General features: G+C 44.4%; 1 protein-coding gene across 4 annotated transcripts in view; it reads left to right on the top strand.

Annotated features, from left to right (window-relative positions):
* Window positions 1–20,670, top strand: part of LOC121280378 (E3 ubiquitin-protein ligase RNF123) — a 420,925-nt gene that overhangs the window by 94,625 nt on the left and 305,630 nt on the right. For all 4 annotated transcript variants that reach the window (XM_041192326.1, XM_041192324.1, XM_041192325.1 and 1 more), the window contains exons 19-21: window positions 6,857–6,928; window positions 19,076–19,196; window positions 19,948–20,049. In XM_041192326.1, coding sequence (XP_041048260.1) covers window positions 6,857–6,928; window positions 19,076–19,196; window positions 19,948–20,049 — 295 coding nt within the window. The remainder of the gene's footprint in view (window positions 1–6,856; window positions 6,929–19,075; window positions 19,197–19,947; window positions 20,050–20,670) is intronic.

The raw sequence follows: 20,670 nt of genomic DNA, 5'->3' as shown, positions 1-20,670 counted from the left end.
CCTCACTGCCCGCCGTCTGTCTGTGTGACCTCACTGCCCGCCGTCTGTCTGTGTGACCTCACTGCCCGCCGTCTGTCTGTGTGACCTCACTGCCCGCCGTCTGTCTGTGTGACCTCACTGCCCGCCGTCTGTCTGTGTGACCTCACTGCCCGCCGTCTGTCTGTGTGACCTCACTGCCCGCCGTCTGTCTGTGTGACCTCACTGCCCGCCGTCTGTCTGTGTGACCTCACTGCCCGCCGTCTGTCTGTGTGACCTCACTGCCCGCCGTCTGTCTGTGTGACCTCACTGCCCGCCGTCTGTCTGTGTGACCTCACTGCCCGCCGTCTGTCTGTGTGACCTCACTGCCCGCCGTCTGTCTGTGTGACCTCACTGCCCGCCGTCTGTCTGTGTGACCTCACTGCCCGCCGTCTGTCTGTGTGACCTCACTGCCCGCCGTCTGTCTGTGTGACCTCACTGCCCGCCGTCTGTCTGTGTGACGTCACTGCTCGCCGTCTGTCTGTGTGACGTCACTGCTCGCCGTCTGTCTGTGTGACGTCACTGCTCGCCGTCTGTCTGTGTGACCTCACTGCCCGCTGTCTGTCTGTGTGACCCCTCGCTGCCCGCCGCCGGTGTGTGTGACCCCTCGCTGCCCGCCGCCGGTGTGTGTGACCCCTCGCTGCCCGCCGCCGGTGTGTGTGACCCCTCGCTGCCCGTTGCCGGTGTGTGTGACCCCTCGCTGCCCGCCGCCTGTGTGTGTGACCCCTCGCTGCCCGCCGCCTGTGTGTGTGACCCCTCGCTGCCCGCTGCCGGTGTGTGTGACCCCTCGCTGCCCGCCGCCGGTGTGTGTGACCCCTCGCTGCCCGCCGCCGGTGTGTGTGACCCCTCGCTGCCCGCCGCCGGTGTGTGTGACCCCTCGCTGCCCGTTGCCGGTGTGTGTGACCCCTCGCTGCCCGCCGCCTGTGTGTGTGACCCCTCGCTGCCCGCCGCCGGTGTGTGTGACCCCTCGCTGCCCGCCGCCGGTGTGTGTGACCCCTCGCTGCCCGCCGCCGGTGTGTGTGACCCATCGCTGCCCGCCGCCGGTGTGTGTGACCCATCGCTGCCCGCCGCCGGTGTGTGTGACCCCTCGCTGCCCGCCGCCGGTGTGTGTGACCCCTCGCTGCCCGCCGCCGGTGTGTGTGACCCCTCGCTGCCCGCCGCCGGTGTGTGTGACCCCTCGCTGCCCGCCGCCGGTGTGTGTGACCCCTCGCTGCCCGCCGCCGGTGTGTGTGACCCCTCGCTGCCCGCCGCCGATGTGTGTGACCCATCGCTGCCCGCCGCCGGTGTGTGTGACCCATCGCTGCCCGCCGCCGGTGTGTGTGACCCCTCGCTGCCCGCCGCCGGTGTGTGTGACCCCTCGCTGCCCGCCGCCGGTGTGTGTGACCCCTCGCTGCCCGCCGCCGGTGTGTGTAACCGCTCGCTGCCCGCCGCCGGTGTGTGTGACCCATCGCTGTCCGCCGCCGGTGTGTGTGACCCCTCGCTGCCCGCCGCCGGTGTGTGTGTGACCCCTCGCTGCCCGCCGCCGGTGTGTGTGACCCCTCGCTGCCCGCCGCCGGTGTGTGTGACCCCTCGCTGCCCACCGCCGGTGTGTGTGACCCCTCGCTGCCCGCCGCCGGTGTGTGTGACCCCTCGCTGCCCACCGCCGGTGTGTATGACCCCTCGCTGCCCACCGCCGGTGTGTGTGACCCCTCGCTGCCCGCGGCCCGTCTTCCTGTGTGCATCAGTGACGCTAACATGATTAAATTGGCAATTCGCATTCATTGTTCTTAACTCATTTATTATTGATTCCGGCACCTAACATAATTCTCTAATTCATGTTCCTGACACGCTGCTCTTCATTGAGATGGTACATCTGTCAGCAGTGAACCTGCTGTAACAGATTGAAGAACACTGCATAACTTCTGCTTGTTATGCAGAACGACATATTTGAGATTAATTTCTGACTCGCCATCTAAATCCCGAAACACTGATTCACATATTTATTCCCTTACATTCTCTGGTCCATTAGGTAGCTGTTGAAGAGATGTTTGAAATTTGAGATGCAGGGTTTTGGTGAGAATTTTAGAAAACAGGGGCAAGTACCTGTCATGCTTTACTACTGAATTTGGAATGGAGGACATGGGTTAATAATGACATATGAGCAAGAGAAGTCCATTCAGCTCATTGAGCTTGTTCTGTCATTCAGTTCTATCATGGCTGATCTGTAACTTTAAAGCTATCGGTCTCTGTGTTCCATGTCTGTTGACCCTGCACCTTATGTAGTCAGTCCCAAAAATTTCAGTTAACCCAAAGCTTTTAGTATATTCATAAAAATAGTTAGCTTCCTGATTTTACTCTTGAATGTTCTAATTTTAAGGTTGTGGCAGTTTTGTTCAGGATTACCCCACCAGAGGAAACAGATGTGCCTCTCCCCTATTGAATTGTTTTGAAGCGCAGGGAAGTTATTCCTGTCCAATATTAACCCCTCATTTAAAATTACAGGTTACCTGGACATTATCACATTGCTGGTTGTATGAATTTGCAGAGCACAAATTGGCTGCTGCGTTTCCTACATTACAACAGTGACTACACTTTAAATGTCCTTCATTGGCTGTAAAGTGCATTGACCATAAGACATAGGAGCCATTTGGCCCATCGAGTCTACTCTGCTATGCAATGAGATCATGGCTGACATGATAATCCACACTCCTGGCTTTTCTCCATAACCCTTGATTCCCTTACTGATTTAAAAACCTGTCTATCTCAGCCTTGAATATACTTAACGATCCAGCCTCTACAGCTCTCTTTGGTAAAGAATTCCACAGATTCACTACCCTCTGAGAGAGAAGAAATTCCTCCCCATCTCTGTCTTAAATGGGCGACCCTTTACTCTGAGATAATGCCCTCTGGTTGTAGACTCTCCCACAAGGGGAAACAACCTCTCAGCATCTACACTGTCAAGCCCCCTAAGAAACTTATATGTTTCAATAAGATTGTCTCTCATTCTTCTAAATTCCAATGAGTACAGGCCCAACCTTCTCAACCTCTCCTCATAAGAAAATACCTCCATACCCAGGATCAACCTAGTGAACCTTCTCTGGGCTGCCTCCAATGCCAGCATATCTTTCCTTTGATAAGGGGACCAAAACTGTTCACAGTATTCTAGGTGTGGCCTAACTAGGGCCTTGTAAGGCAGGACTTCCCTATTTTTATACTCCATTCCCTTTTTGAAATAAAGGCCAACATTCCATTTGCTTTCCCTATTACCTGCTGAACTTGTATGTGAGCTTTTTGTGATTCATACATGAGGACACCCAAATCTCTCTGTGCTGTAGCTTTCTGCAGTCTTTCTCCATTTAAATAATATTCAACTCCTCTATTCTTCCTGTCAAAGTGCATAACCTCACATTTTCCCACATTATATTCCATCTGCCAAGTTTTTGCCCACATACTTAACCTGTCTGTATCCCTCTGTAGACTCCTTGTATCATCCTCACTACTCGCCTTCCCACCTATTTTTGTGTCATCCGCAAACTTGGCAATAGTACATTAATTTCCCTCATCCAAGTCATTAATATATATTGTAAATAATTATGGCCCCAGCACTGACCCCTGTGGCACTCTAATAGTTACAAGCTGCCATCCTGAAAATGCCCCCTTATCCCAACATTGTCTTCTGTTAGTTAGCCAATCCTCTATCCATGCTAATATACTACCCCAACACCTTACTAAGTAGCCTTATGTGTGGTACCTTATTGAATGCCTTTTGGAAATCCAAATATGTTACATCTACTGGTTCCCCTTTATCTATCCTGCTTATTACCACCTCAAAGAATTCTAATAAATTTGTCAGGCATGATTTCCCCTTCATGAAATCATGCTGACTCTGCTTGATTAGATTATGGATTTCTAAATGCCTTGCTATTACATCCTTTATAGTAGACTCTAACATTTTCACAAGGACAAATGTTAAACTAACAGGCTGATAGTTACCTGTTTTTTTTTTGTCTCCCTCCCTTTTTGAATAAATGTATTACATTGGTAGTTTTCTAATTCTTGGGCGATTACTACCTGTGCATCCACTATCCCTTTGGCCACTTCCATTGATATCCTAGGATGCAACCCATCAGGTCCAGGGGACTTAGCGGCCTTTAGCCCGATTTGTTTCCCTAGTACTTTTTTCTCTAGTGAAAGTTATTGTATTTATTTCCTCCCCCACTTTTGCCCCTTGATTATTTAGAATTTTTGGAATGCTGTTAGCGTCTTCTACCGTGAAGACTGAAGCAAAGTATTTATTCAACTCCTCTGCCATTTCCTGCTTCCCCATTATTATTTCTCCAGCCTCATTCTCTAAGGGGCCTATGATCTCTTTGGCCTCTTTCCTCCTTTTTTTATATAATTAAAGAAGTTTTTACAGTCCGTTTTTATATTATTTGCTAGTCTACCCTCAAAGTTTATTTTCTCCCTCCTTATTTTTTTGGCCATCTTTTGTTGTTTTTGAAAACCTTCCCAGTCCTCTCGCTTATCACTAATCGTTGCCACATTGTATGTTTTTTCTTTCAATTAGATACTACACTTAACTTACTTGGTTAACCATGGATGGTTTATCCCCTTCCATTTGCCCTTCTTCCTCACTGGAATGTTGTGAGTCATGAACCATTTTCTTAGACTTCTGCCATTATCCATCAATCATCTTTTCTGCTAAACTCCTTTCATAGTCTATTCCAGCCAACTCTGCTCCTCATTCCTTTGTAATTACCCTTATTTAAGCTTAGCACACTTGTTTCTGATCCAGGTTTCTCACTCTCAAACTGAACGCTAAATTCTACCATATTATGGTCACTGTTTTCCTAGGGGACCTTATACTCTGAAATCATTTATTAAACCTGCCTTATTACACATTACCAGATCCAAAATAGCCTGATCCCTGGTTTATCCACAATGTATTGTTCTAGGAAACTGTCCAGAATGCACTCTGAGTTCTTGCTTATGGCTACCTCTGCCAATTTGATTTTCCCAATCTACATGAAGATTATAGCCACCCATGATCTGTACTGCCTTTTTTACATGCCCTCATTATCTCTGTCCTACAGTATAGCTACTGTTAGAGGGCCTGTAGACTACTCCCCTTATTTCTTACCTCCACCCATGTGGATTCTACATCATCCGATCCAAGATCATTCCTTGCTATTGTCCTTATTCCATCTCAGACTAACAAAACTACCCCAGCACCTTTTCCTTCCTGCCTGTCCTTTTAAAACGTCACATATGCCTGAATATTTAGTTCCCAGCTTTGATCTCCTTGTAACGACGTCTCCGAAATATCTATAAGATCATATCCATTAACCTCTACTTGTGCCGTTAATTCATTTATTTTGTTCGGAATACTACATGCATTTAAGTAAAGAACCATTCATTTTGCTTTTCTACCATCTTCCCTTCCTTTGACCCTATTTGCTGCTCTTTTTTTATTTTCTTGTACACTCTTTCCCTCCTCTCACACTCTGGGCATCATTACCTAAGTAGCTACCCTGCTATGCTGCCATATCCTTTTGCTTTGTAAGCCTACACATCCCCTCTCAGAACCCCCCACCCGCCCCCTATTTAGTCTAAAGCCCTCTCTATAGCCCTGGTTATTCGATTTGCCAGGACACTGGTCCCAGCACGGTTTTTAATTTAGTTCCCAACTGTCAAATTCTTTCAGCAGAACCCCCTTCCTAGTCCTATCAATGTCATTGGTACCAATGAGGACGATGACAACTGGATCCTTCCCCTCCCACTCCAAGTTCCTCGCCAGCACTAAGGAGATGTCCTTAACCCAGGCACCAGGCAGGCAACAGCCTTTGAGACTCATGCTCATGTCTGCAGAGAACAGTATCCATTCCCCTAATTATACTGTCTCCTACCACTATTACATTCCTATTTCCTCCTTCCCCCCTCCAACTTGAATGTCTCCCTGTACCACAGTGCTGTGGTCAGTTCACTCATCCTACCTGCAGTCTCCGCTCTCAAGAACCCAGTTTGCAAGAACCTCGTAACTGTTGGACGATTGCAAGGCCAAGGGTCCCCTTCCTCCCGCCTCTCTCCCACCTGCCTCTTCTCCCCCTCCCTCCCTCCCTCCCCCCTCTCCCACCTGCCTCTTCTCCATTCCCTTCCTCCCCCTATTCCCTCTCGGGGTCCCCGCCCGCCTCTCGGGGCCCCAATTATATCACCATACAACCCAACTTCATGCAACCTATCCTCATAATTCAACCATTTAAGCCCCATTATCAATCTGGTGAATCTTTCCTGTACTATTTTAAGGCTAATATACCCTCCTTGTGGTGTGGTGCCCTAAACTGAGCACAGTACTCTGAATTGAATGTGATTAAGGCAACTGAAGCATCACTTCCAGCCCTTTATATTCACACCCGTTTGCCATCAGTACATTAGCCTTTTTGATTGGCTTTTGTCCCTCACTTTTAATGATTTACGGAGATGGAGCCTGTGGGAACTGGGATGGGACAATTTTAGGGTATTGGAACTTTGGCCAAGTTGCAGTTAATACAGGGAGAAAGGTGGTAGCTGGTGAGGGGCTTGTGGAAGAGACTGAGCCCAGAGGCGGTGCAGATATAGCTGAAGGTTTTGGCAGTGATGGACGGATCTGGTGGCAAATGCAGTAGATGTTGAGGTGCAAATGGGCATAATTGGTGATGGAGTCTAAAGCCTGGTCAAATGAAATGCCCTCACAGGTGAATTTGTAAGGTTCTGAAGGGCAGGAATTTGAACTTCCATCTAGTTGTAAACTGAGACTGTAACCAATTGGTTGGATGCTGTGAGAATTAGTTCAACACAATAAAATGTTTAAACCTTATTATTTCAGAGCGAGGCATCCAGATACATTTTCCTCAGTAAGTTTAGAAAATTTTTGCAGGAGAATGCCAGCAATCGAGGGGTGAGTATTTATTTATGATGAGTCCTCATATTGCATATTAATATAGTGTGAAAGAAATCTTTTTTTTTGCCTGTGCTTTTAATTTTGCACCTGTGAGGAGTGATCCTTGGTTGACTTGAGATTGGAACATTTAGGATACAGAATGTACAAAGGGTTGATGCATTTGACGCTGCCTCAGAACAGCGGGTGGAGCCCTGTTGGGAGATATAACTGGACGGATCGGCCTGTGAATTGGGAACAGATGGAGAGGGGACTCGGCTCCGTGCAGCTGAACAGTGCCATTAGCTCCGTACTGCTAGGAATGGGGCTGAAGAAAAGCCCATAAGCAGTATTTGCTCAATCGCAGCTCAATGAAGCTGGCTGTTGGATCAGTGAATGCGCAGGAGCAGTAGTGTTCTTTCCGGGGTTGCTAGAGAGCTGGAATCATATCGGTGATTGGATGCCTGGCTGCAGACTCGGGAATCCAGTGGGACTCAGTCTCAGAAGAGATTGAGCAACTGGGAAGCGAGCAGTCGTTGGAGCAGCCTGAGTTAGAGCAGCTGTTGAAGCAAATCATAAGCTATATCTTCGAAAGAGAGGAGCAGAAATCCCTCAGGAGATAGACGTAGTTTTATAGAATTTTTGTGACTCACTGACGTCTGGGTGGGGTGCTGAGAACATTCAAGGGACCTGTCTTGATTGTGTCTACCATTTAATGTGCAGCTTGTGGTGTGTTCAACCCACAGTTTGCCTGTTAATTCATGTTTATCCTGAATATTTGAGTATGAGGTAGATAGTGTTGACTGCTGACTTGTATAGTAAATGTTCTTCTGTTTGTTTAAAATTTGGAATTTTGTGGATCTATTCTCTTCATCAGTAACTGGGTTTAATAATTTTGTCTACTTTAAAACAAAAGTTGCTGGTCCCTAACCAGACTGTAACAAAATTTGGGGGGCTCCTTGCCCGCCTCCTATTGATCATCTTTATGCTGATCATCAGGGACATTATCCAAAAACACATCAGTTTCCGCATCCGCCAACTTATTTGACCTGCTTCACTGCTTTGAATTTATGTTGCTTTTCCAAAACCCAATATTGTATGGACAAAAATTTTGTCTGGATAAATATTGGGAAGCTGGACACCAGCATCTTCGGTCCCTTGTGAATGGCTCAGCTGTACACATAGGGAGGAAGAGGATCAGAAAAGTGATACATTCATACAGGATTCAATAGTTAGTGGAGCAGACAGGTGTTTCTGTGGCTGCAGGCATGATTCTTGGATGGTATGTTGCCTCCCAGGTGCCAGGGTCAAGGATGTCACTGAGCAGGTGCAGAGCACTCTTGAGTGAGGAGGGTCAATAACCATATTGGATTATACCGATACCATAGGTAGATAGAACGATGAGGTCCTGCAGGCAGATTTTAGGGACCTAGGAAACAAATTACTGAGCAGGACCTCAAAGGTGTGGTGATGTGCAGATTACCCCAGTGCTTTGTGCTAGTGAGTACAGAAGGAGGAGCATAGTACAGATGAATAAGCAGCTGGAGAGATGGCTTAGGAAAAAGAGGGCTTTGATTCCTGGGGCATGGGGACAGGGGAGGTGAGACCTGTACTCGTCAAACAGACTGCACCTCAACAGGGCAGGGATCAAAATTAAAGTGAGAACGTTTGCAAGTACAGTTTGGGTAGGCTTAAACTAACTTGACAGGGAGGTGGGCACCTGCGCATAGGTTCAGAAGGGAGAGAAGCAAAGCTGGAAATGGAAAGCAGAAAATCAGTAAGTGAGAGTGGAATGCAAAGGAAACAAAGGCGGTTGGCAGTACTAATTGATATATTTTTCAATGCAAGAAATTTAGTGAATAAGCAGATGAGCTGAGGGATCGATAACTCAGAAATATGGTATAATTGCTGTTACTGCAACACTGCTCAAAGAATTGTAGGCATTGCAGCTAATTATTTCCTGGTTACAGGGTTTTCAAACAAAATTGAAAGGGGATTTAAAAAAGGAGTTTGTGAGCAATGTTGGTTAAGGAAAATTATGCCTCTGAGGAGAGATTGAATTCTAGAAGGATCAGCAAGTGACACCATAAGGGTTGAACTGAAGAATGAAAAAGGGGCAGTCACACTGCTGGGAGTGTACTACAGACCCCCAAATAGTCAATGGGAGAAATATGTAGATAAATCGCTGAGGTACATAAACAATGGGGCAGTAATTGTAGAGGACTTAAAATACCCTAATATCAACTGGGATAGAATCAGTGTAAAAGGTATAGAGCGTACAAAATCCTTAAGTGTCTAGGAGAATATTTTTGAGCCAGTACATAGCAAGCCCAATAAGAGAAGAAGCAGTTTTGGACTTGGCTTTAGGGAAAGAAGTTGGGCAGTGAAAGGGATATCAATGGGAGAGTATATTAATGGTGATCATTGTTCAGTTAGTGTTAGAATAGTAATGGAAAAAGAATAACATTTTTCAACTGGGGAAAGACCAATTTTACTAAGTTATGACCTGATTTAGCATTGGTGAACTGGAAATAGGTACAGAAGGTAAATCAATGTCAGAGTAGTAGAAGGCAGTAAGGGAGGAAATAGTGAAATCAGGACAAATATGGTTTGCCAAAGAAAATTAGTGGGACTCCCAAATCCAGAGCATCTTGGATGACAAAGAACATGTAGTATTAATTGTAAATGAACTGTGTTTAATTATATGCAGGTCTTGGGCATTAACTGGATTTGTTAAGCCTCATAAATAAACAGACTGAAGCTGTGGTTGTTGGGTTAGGCAGTGCATGCTTGTAATGTATGACTCTAAATAAATATAAGCGTGTAGAGATTGGCTCCAGTTCTATCCTTCACCAACTAGCTTTCTGGATTATAACATACAGAGTAGGATAAGGCAAAAAAGGAAGCTTATATCAGATGCTGGGGACCGAGTACAGTAATATAAAGGATTAACAGATAAGATATGCTAATGTATGACGTAGATGATGATGTACCACTAACGTCAGTCATGTGTTAGACAAGAGAGGCTGGAATGATGCCAAGGAGCAACATGCCTCTTCTGTAACCTGTTTAGATTTTGTATAAATAAAAGTGTTAAGCAGATACCAGAGTACGTTGGTAGTCTGTCTGCTAAAGAAGTCCCAAGTCTAGAGTCCATGGAAGGACCCATCTCAGAACATGGTGGCTGCAGCGGAGACCTCAATGTAAAAAAAAATTGTTGTTATTCGAAGGAACCATAGAGTGAAGAAAACTTTGATAGCAGCTTGTAAAAAAATTGGGGGAAAGAGGAGGCACACTAGCAAAAGGTAATGATGATCATACCTGGTGAACAGTCCTTGCCCTGCCCACTTGACTTCCTTCAGGGCCCATGGAGATGCCAGCAGTGGGAGTTATGAAATGTGAAATGCTGTTTTCTCCAGTACTGAGCAACATCAGGCTTTCGCAAAAAGGAGCAAAAACTTCAAGTCAGTTCCGTTCTTTATGCTGTACATCCAGTAACAGATGACATTCTTCTAAGGCAGGGCATGCAGGAGTCCACTGCGGATTTTGAGTCCATTCTTAAAGCTGTTGACACTTATTTTAGTCCGAAGCAAAACTTAGTTATTAAATGAGCATGTTTTAACCAGTGGTCACAGCAGGCTGGAGAGTTGATTGAATTATTTCTAACTAATTTATATCACAGAGTGAGTTCTTGCACATGCGGGGTGCTGAAGGATGAATCTGTGATTGAAGTTATGAATCTCTCAGTTCTTCATGAAGTGTGGCCAGAGGTGACAAATACAGAAGGCACTGCAGCAGACGATGACCATCCCTAAGAAAGACCTGCTGGACCTGAATCGGCTCTTCCTAGAAAGTGATGACGAAGAATCCCTTGTGTACTGAATAATCTCTTGGAGATTGAGGTCCGAGAGGATGATTTCTCTTTTCAGCTGATGGATGCATTGTATGAAGTCTCTGTTGTTTCTAGTGGCTAAGCAGTATTCAGAGCTCAAGTATTGCTGAAAAAGAGAGACGTAGAAGTTTTTCATTTTACAATCATCAGCAAGAATACCAATATAAGGGTATATTGCTATACTGTATGTGGAGCGAGTGCTGATTAGTTCGTAAGTGGACTCTGGTGGAGGCGTTGCCATGGAGGATGCACCAGTGATGGTGACTGACAGTTAACTGCCAAGCATTGTTTGAAATTTAAACCAGGCAGTTTGACCCTGATTGGCCAAGGCATTTCCCTGAGGAATGAGGCAGTGAATGGCTATCATTTGTTTTGTTTAGCTGAAACAGGCGCAATATGTATACATGTTCTTTCTTTCTGTCTGCAAAGAATAAGGCCATGTGTACATGTAGTTTCCAGTACATGCAAATGCTCACACTGTAAGCCCGACTGACCATCTTAATTTGGTTGTCAGCATAATTCTTAGCACACTGGGGATTTTAGCAAACGTCCAATTGCGGAATCGCATCTAATGTACTGAGTTTTGCAAGTGTGGACTGATTGGGTATGCCCTGTTCGTTGCCCATTGTGAACAATGGCTGGAACATGACAAAACAAAAACAAAAAATACTGGACAAAATCAACAGGTCTGACAGCATCTGTGGAGAGAAGGACAGAGTTAACGTTTCGAGTCCGTATGACTTCTTCAGAGCCGTAGTGACTCGAAACATTAACTCTGTTTTTCTCTCTACAGATGCTGTCAGACCTGCTGAGTTTTTCCAGCATTTTTTGTTTTTGTTTCAGATTTCCAGCATCCACAGTATTTTGGCTTTATCTGGCTGGGACATGCTGTTTGATACGATCTGCCAGTCTTTGGGAAATACGGCTTACGTACCTAGCATCACACTGGCAATGAAATACATATACCACATTACTCTTTTGTGTAATAGGCAAACAACTATTCAGATCTCAGTTTCACTGAACCTACCAATGTATTGCCTACTTATCTCCTGTTGTCCATAAAGAATCTTAGAGAGAATGCCTTGCCTGAGTCCAGGTTAGATTCCATAGAAGATCTCACTGCTAAAGTGCTGGTACCTTCCAGGGATGAAAGTCAATTGCCATGCATGCTTCAGTCCCAGGTGAAAGCCGTCTTCCCTCCAGAGCTGGAGGTCAGCACAGAAGCTGCGGCAGTTTCTTTAGCCTTTCTGAAGCTGCAGAATCCTGTATAGCAACCCTGTCCACAAATTAATTGTTTGCAGGAAATTCATCTCATTACAGAAGGTGAGCTTGTCTTGACTCCATGTTCTCAGCAAGTCTTCCCATTGCCCATAGTGGAGCAACCTCATACAGAGAGAAGTGTGGCTTTCTTACCACTGCCTACAGGAAGTTGACAGTCCTCCAGAAATATCATTGGGAAATCAAAACAGAAAATGCTGGAAAAACTCAGCAGGTCTGACAGCATCTGTGGAGAGAGAAACGGAGTTAAGGCTTCCAGTCTGTATGACTCCTCTTCAGCTTTTATCATTGAGAAATCATCTCCTCTTCCTGACAGTCTTAAGGGAATTTGGATGCTTTCTCCTTTGTTGTCTAAGTTCATTGAAATTTCGGGTCTTTAGTGCCTTTTCACTCAACTATACAACAGTGGATGATACAACTGTGGCAGTCTTTCCTGGAGTTGAAGATCATCCCTCTTCTGAAGCTCTTTCCCTGTGTGCTTCGAGGGAACAAGTTCCTCAGAGTATCCTGAGTGCTTCTCTTCTAGTCCTGTCTTGGATCAGTTTTCCTTTGAAAAGCCTTTATTGTCCTTGCAGTCCAGTCATCCTGCAACCTACACTCTGTACCCCAGCTAGGCTGCTAAAGTGTTGTCCCATTCTGTGGATGATGATGTCCTACCAGATGCAGAAGAAAATCCTCATGTCTTCAAGATATCTTCCCTAAGGACCCAAAATACTATGGGAGCTTGAATCCTCCAGGACTGTGACTTGGGGAGGGGGAAAGTAGGAGTTAGCTAGAACCTGCAGTTGTAAAAAGGAGCTACAGAAATGTAATGTAAATAGCTAAAGACATAGTTCCATGTTGTTGAAAATAGGATAGTATACTTGGGAGGTATAGCATAAAGGGTTAACAGATGGGATTTGTTAATGTGTGACTTAGATGATGTAACAACATCAGAGAGTCATGTATTCGACTCTTCTCTCTCTCTCTATATGTATATATTATATGCATATAGAGAGAGAAAGATTGGAATCATGCCTAGGAGCAAAATGCCTCCTCTGGAACCTGTTCAAATGTAATACTAATAAACAATTGTTAACCAGACACCAGAGTACACCTGCAGTCTGTCTGATAACCAAGTCCCACACCTGGAGTCCAAGATAGAAGGACTGTCTCAGAACAAGTACTGCAGAAAGCATGGAAGAGTATGAAAAATAAAGGCGTGAAATTAAAAGAAATTTGGAAAGCAGAGAGAGGACATGAAAAGAATCTTGGCAAGTAAAATCAAGAAAAACTCAAAGATGTTTTATAAATGCATAAAGCACAAGAGGCTAACAAAGGAAAGAGTAGACTTATTAGAGAAAAGGAAACCTGTGTGTGGAGTTGAAAGACAAAGGGGGAGGGAGTGATGCAAATAATGTAGTTAAAGAGAAACGTAAAATATTGGATGACGTGAATATAGTGAGAAAGGAAGTATTAAGGAATTTAGCGTCCTTGAAAGTAGATAAATTGTCTACCCTGTTCCCAATAACTACCACATCCCTTTTCACTTGAACGGCATCCTGTGCCATGGTTCTGTGGCCAGTATGACCATCCACCCTGCGATTTTTGTTCTCATCCGCATAGGTAGCAAACACTTCGTACCTGTTGTTCAATGTCAAGGACTGAGGTTCCTCCATGACTGCATCTTGGATCCCCGGAGTTGCCTAACTTGCAGTCAAACCCTCGTGTGCCTGATCATTGACCAACTCTAAAGTTCTCCTTAACCCAGGGGGTGGGACTTCCCCGGAATGATGCATGCAGATAACTCCGCCTCCCTGATGAGTTGCAATGTCTGCAGCTCGGACTCCAGCTCAACAACTCTGAGCCAAAGTTGCTTGAGCCTGTAGACACCATTAGAAATCATCCAGGATTGCAGTGCTCTCCACAAACTGCTATATGCTGCAGTTACAGCGCACCACCTGCCCTGCCTTTTCTATCTAACCTTACAGTATAAGCGATCAAATAAATTTAAAAAAAAGGTAAGTTTAAGAAACAATCACCAGCTACAGGCGGTTAAAAAAATAAAGAAAAGGAGCACTTCCTTCCCCGTCTACATTGAATTTCTGACCCCTGATCGCTCTGTGTTCCACACTCTTCTGTGGTTAAGCTAGAACTGTATGACATATCTGAAACATGAGCTAGGCCACAGCTTATTGTTGGCATCCATCCACCTGCGAAAGATGATGGGAATGCTGCTGTGGTTCTTTACGCCAGTAGTTCAAGTGATCTCTGCATACACAGGCAAAGTTTGGAAGGAGTAAAACTATTACTTGTCTTTTTGGCTTTTTCAGAGGCATGTGAAATCTTTCTGTGAAATTCATTATTGTATTTTTCTAGTCAATAAAACACATCTACAGATTGTGTGAAAATCTCACATCACTTTGTTTTACTGAAATCCCTGTGGAAACCTGATAACAACTTGTTGCTGTAAACACATCAATATTTAGCAGTTCCAAGATGTATATAGAGTCTTATGGTTATCTTTTCTCCATTATTTGTATTTTTCTAAGTTTTCATGGTATTTGACACCGTGGTACCATCTAGTGGTGAGAATGGGCACATCAGTCTATTCTGGCAGTAAGTGAGGGTGCACTTGACTTCTCAGGGCTGAGGGTTAAATATTTTAAACGTTCTCTGTTTACATTTAATGGTAAGATTTTCTTCCAGTCTAGATGAAGCAACATGATGTAACCAGGGGCGCTGAGCTGCTGGGCTATGTTGATAGGTGTGGGAGGCTCGTTGAATATCTTGTGATAAACTGACCTGTTTACATCAGTGCTCTCGTCTTTCAGATAACCTGGAAAATAGGGTCAGTGTCTGTGTGCATGTCTCTGTATCCATCTTTCCAGGTGCTTTTGTGGGTGAGATTAAATCATCAAAAGTGTGTGGGTTAAAATGTTTGTGATTTCCCTCCTCTCCAGTTAGACGTGGCAGCACCACATTTTTAAACAGTTCATTTCTTTGTCTATCCTTATTTTCTATTTAAAAATAAATGGACATAACCAATTAACATGTAACCTAATCGTTAAATATTGATTTAAAATCATAGAATGCTACAGCACAGAAGCAGGCCATTCAGCCCATCAAATTTTAGGCATGGTGTTTCTGCTATGGGTGCAATTGGTCAAAATGCAACTAGAATTTGCTGGGCAATCCTTTGGTTTTATCAAGGTGAGGCTGCAGTCAGGTTTCTGTGCATAGATCCCAATTGTCTATGAAAATCCTGCTTTTTTGATTCTGATCAATTTCTGGTCAGCAGCAGGAGTATCAGACCTGCACATTTGGCTGCAGAGCATCAAACCCCACTTCAGATTGCTGCTTTGTTATTGGAGATAAACTTGTTGAATTTGCAATACATCACAGATTTACAAAATGGGAATAGTGATTGCTGATTAAAGTCTTCTGATGCAAGTTGGAAAGGCTTTGTGGAGACAATTCATGCCTTAGTTCAGTTGGTAGTTAAATGGGGTTCTTGAGCCCAGAGTGATGGTCTCAAACCCCACATTGGGTGATTTTTTTAATATTGTTTTATTTATTTACCAAAGATTACATTCATTTGTAGAAAATGATAAAAGTTAATAAATAATGCAAGATGGAGTAAGCCCATACATTTTGATGCTTCTCAAAGTCTTTCTGAAAGCATCTGCAAAAAGTCCGATTGAAAAAAAGCCATACCCAATGTATTTCTGATGAGAATTTTAATACTAATGACTGACAAATGAACAGAACATTTTGGGGAACAGTCAATCCTAACATGATTCTGCTTCAATTTACTCCCTAAAACCAGGTTTCAGTTTGCATTTCAAAACTTAACTTAGGATGTCTTGTCTAGTTGATTCACTGTATCTGCGCATGTGCAGGCAGTGCTCCCCCTGGTGTTGCAGCACAAATAAACACAGGTTGCAACGCAGGAGGCCATTTGGTCCTCGATGCCTGTGCTAGCACTTCTATGAATTGGCACAGTCGAGCTGCATAATCATTTGTAACTTGAACAGAGCATTTTCCATCACAAAAAGACATGGGATTGCCAGAAAGTGAATCATTGTTCAACTGACTGATTCAATGCTCTGAGCCTTACTTTTTAATTGGCTTCAATTGACTTCTTTGACCTGCCCTTGGTATATAAGGCCTATGATCAGCAGTCAGTTGAAGCTGTGCATATGCACCTTGCTCTGCTGTAATTGATTAATTTTTGACTAATTTAAATTGAATTTGGAATCATTTAAAGTAACAGTGGCAGAAGCACAACAGGGTGAAACTTCAATTAAATGATGGTCACTGCAGATACAGGTCATTAATATCAGATACATTTGACTGTGGGTGCCTGTGGGCCTGAGAATCTGAATGTCATGTGATGATCTCAGATACTTGAGTGCAACTAACTTATGTTATTTAATTTAATTCCACACAAATTCTGCTAGTAGCCTGGAGGAAATTATGAGGAAATGCAACCCCGTATCATAAAAGTGTATTTCTGTAACACATTTTATAGCTCAAATGACCCAAAACACATTGCAGCCAATGAAGTACTTTTGAGGTGTAGCCACTCTTGCAAAGTAGGAATGGCGGAAGCCAATTTACACACAATAAGCTTCCACAAAGAGAAATGTGATAAAGACCAGAAAATCTTTTGAAGTTGACTAAGGGATAAATATTGGCCAGGGAGGATAACTCTGCTGCTGCTCTTTGAAATAATGTCATGGGATCTTTTATATCCACCTGAGAGGGCAGATGGAGCTTAATTTTAACATATCACCCAAAGCCTCTGACGCTGCAGCACTCCCTCAGTGCTGCGCTTGAATGTCAGCCTCGCTTTTTGTGCTCAAGTTCTGGAGTGGGACTTGAACCCACAAGCTTTCGGCTCAGAAGCAGGAATGCTACTTACTGAGCCATGGTCAATACTTTCTCCATGTGAACCATCCAGTCTAATCTTTGTTCTGTTCATACCCATTAATGTTACTCTTCTTCAAATCTCTCAGTGCCTTTTAAAAGATTTAATGGATTTGGCTTCAACAATGGTTTGTGACTGAGCATTAGTCATTTTAACCATCTCCTGTATGAAGGTTTGTTTTATAATTCCTGCAATCTCTGTCAGCTGTGGCTCAGTTGGTAGGATTCTTGCCCCTGAGTCATGAGGTTTTGGAGTCAAGTTCCACTCCAGGGCTTGAGCATAAAAATCAGGCTGACATCCCAGTGGAGTGCTGCACTGTTGGAGTGATGACTTTCAGCTGAGATGTTAAACTGAGTCCTCATTTGTCTGTTGGTTGGATGTAAGGAATCCCATGACAATATTTAGAAGAAGAACATGGGAGTTATCTCCAGTGATAAAAGCGAAATACTGCAGATGCTGGAAATCTGAAATAAAAACAGAAAATGCTGTAAAAACTCAGGTCTGACAGCACCTATGGAGAGAGAAATAGAGTTAACATTTCGAGTTGTATGACTCTCCTTCAGATCTGAGTTATCTCCAGTGTCCTGGCCGGTATATATCCCTGTCAGCTTCAGAAAAACAGAGCATATGGTGATTATCACATCAGTGTTTGTGGCATCTTGCTTTGTGTAATTTGCTGCATTTCCATTACAGCAGTAACTACACTTCAAAAATGCTACATTGTTGGAGGGGAGGTCTTTTGAATGAGTTGTTAAATTAAGGCCCCTTCTGCCTATTCAGGTGGTGGATATAGAAGATACTCCTTTAAAGGTGATAAACTGCAGGTTGTTGCTGCCTGTGAATAAGCACTCACACCAAATTTATTCAAGGATAGGTACATATTCTAGGTTTGTCAACTTTCTTGCACTGCGTGCCAGGCTACTGGAGTGGGGCATGAACCAGTAAGCAGCCTGGTGGAACTTTGCTCTTTCTCAATGCCCGCAGCGGTAGCCCACCCTCTCAACGATGTAATTTAATAGAGAATCAGATAAGTATTTGAAAGGGAGAAATATAATAATATCTGAGAGAATGGGTTACAAGAGAAAGCCCTAGCACAGGCACCAGGAACAAAATGGCCTCCTGTCCTGTCCATTCTGTAATTCTATGAAAATCCTCCTTTCAGGGACTGTTTAGAAATGTTGGTGCTGAGCTGAGTTTACGGTGATGTCCCTTTTCAGGAGTGCCCCAGACACTGAACCCACTGCCTTTGTGAAATCTCTTGGTTTGATACTGTCTGTTTTTGATGCCTGAAGTGCAAATGCCATCAGCTTTGACTGAGGTTCCTTGTTCGGAGTTGTCACCACATAGGACGTGAGTCGAAACCAGATTCCAAGGAGCTAGGAAGAGAGATCAGTTTTACCAAAAGTGGCATTGATTGGGGAGCCTGACCACACCTTCTATAGTGTAGGGAAATTCTGGCTGTAGGTACAAGGTGGCTGTCAGCAGGCTTTGGGTTTACTACTAATTACAAGTAAGATATTGCACCTTTACATCTATTACTACCAGTTACCTATAGACTATCAGTGAATTATTGTATGACTGAATTAGAGTGCCCCCTGTAATACCATTCATTATCTGTGAAATTTCAGCGAGTTACTATTAGTTATGGTGGAATCAAGGTTCCTCCCACCTCTGGTGTCCTTCCTGCAAATCACTTCCCCACCTTCCATGGCCCCTCGCCCTCAGTATCCTCTCTGCAAATCACTCCGCCAACTTCGGTGTCTCCTCGCCCTTTGTATCCCCTCATCCTCCCTTGGTTTCCACCCCCACCCCGCCCAGCCCTCGGTGACCCTTCCAGCCGTTAGTGACCTTTTGTCTCCTACTTATGGCCTCTTAGTTCTCTGAACTTCTGGCACGACAACTGCTGGTGTGAAACCATAAGCAAACATACCAAGTTACAGTGATCCAATGTTTGAGGTAAATGCAATAACATTTGCAGACATCCAGGAATAACCCTCATTGGACTCTCTGGTGAATTATCATTCTTAACTGTAAATGTTCTCTTTGTGTGAACAGACAGCTAGATCATTGTTATTTGCCTTCACAGAATCCTGCAATCCTTTGCCCTCCTGAATACATGGTCTGCTTCCTGCACCGACTGATCGCTGCTTTGCGAAGCTACTGGGATGAGTACAGGCGGAGGAATCCATCAGCAGTACTCAGTGAAGGTATGGGCCAGTGCTTTAATGGTGTATGCAGAATAGTCAAAAAAACTGGCTTGTAGCTTGAGAGATGAGGACGTACAAATCCATTCCAAAGGAGTAAACTTCATGCTGGGCTGTTATGAACTATAAGAGGAGCAAGAAAACACCATTTGACTTATTGATCCCTTACTGTGGGTTGCCTAGGCATTGGAATAGCAGGTTCCCCTCCCCCTGTTCCATATGCAGCCCATATCTAATTATCTTTTCATGGTCTCTCCCCAGTTCCATATGTAGCCTGTGTATGATTATTTTATCCCCTCCTGTACCACCATTATTCCCTACTTTTGGGACACACAGCACCTTCCCTATGTACCCTGAAAGAACAGTCAGCTTTAATACTATGATACTTGTATTAGTGGCACCAGCTTATGATGTGTGCATCTAATGGGGCAGCCTGCAATCTGGTCACAAAACTCACTGGGATTCACTGCAGCACACCCAAAAAAAATACGGGACTCCACATTGCTGGCCTTGGTGAATTCTGACTGGTTTAGTTCTAGGCTTCAGTTGGGTGTTGCAAAACCACTGCATCAAAAGCTGATAACACGAGTATGGTCTCACTTGTAAGGTGTGGCAGCCTGTTGATTGAGAGTGTGCAAGGAATGGCGGATGTTGACTGTGGGTATGCAGCGATTGGCAGCCTGTTGACTGTGCAAGGAGTGGAGGCCCAGAACCCTGGGGTCTGTACTGAGTTACCCTGTTTCTCTGCTTCCAGATGCTTACGTCCCCCCTCAGCTCTTCTTCAATGGGAAGGTGGATTACTTTGACCTGCAGAGACTTGGTGGCCTTCTTTCCCATCTGAAGAAAACTCTGAAAGGTGAGGCACTAGATGCTGGTGAATAACATTTAACCATTCTGACATTGACTTCTCTCCCTCTAGGCCAACCTCCTCCCAGAAATGTTGCTCTGAAAGGATCAAATTTTACTAAGGTTTAGCCTTTTCCATGGGATGTGGCTTCAAAATTTCAGTGGTACCGCAAACATGTTACATGTCTGGTTGAGTATAATAAAGGTGCACATAATGTTACATGACTATTCCGATTCAACAGTATGAATTAACAGGATACCCATTAGAGGAGGGATTATGGTCTCAGGCATGCAAATTACGTGCATAAGAAAAGAACAAAATAGGTAAATAGAAGCGCAATCACAGTGCACTTACTGACACACATTATTGAAGCATAGCTCTGGAGGTTTGCTGGTTTAAAGTAGACCTGTAGGTAATCTGACATGAACACACACATGATGCAATTGCAAGTGATTTTGCGGGAGGAGTATACTCTCGTGAGAAATAGTAAATGCAAAAGGAAGGTCGACCCAAAAGGAAGCAGTCGTTTGGTGGTAGAGAACTTGAGTATTGCTGAAAAAAGAGACATGCTGTCGAAGCTCTTCATCTTGCACTCATCAGAACAGATTCACAAGAACACCAATTGTAAAG

This window comes from Carcharodon carcharias, chromosome 7, assembly GCF_017639515.1.
Source record: "Carcharodon carcharias isolate sCarCar2 chromosome 7, sCarCar2.pri, whole genome shotgun sequence".
NCBI classification, from domain to species: domain Eukaryota; kingdom Metazoa; phylum Chordata; class Chondrichthyes; order Lamniformes; family Lamnidae; genus Carcharodon; species Carcharodon carcharias.
This window is presented reverse-complemented; position numbering and strand designations above follow the sequence as displayed.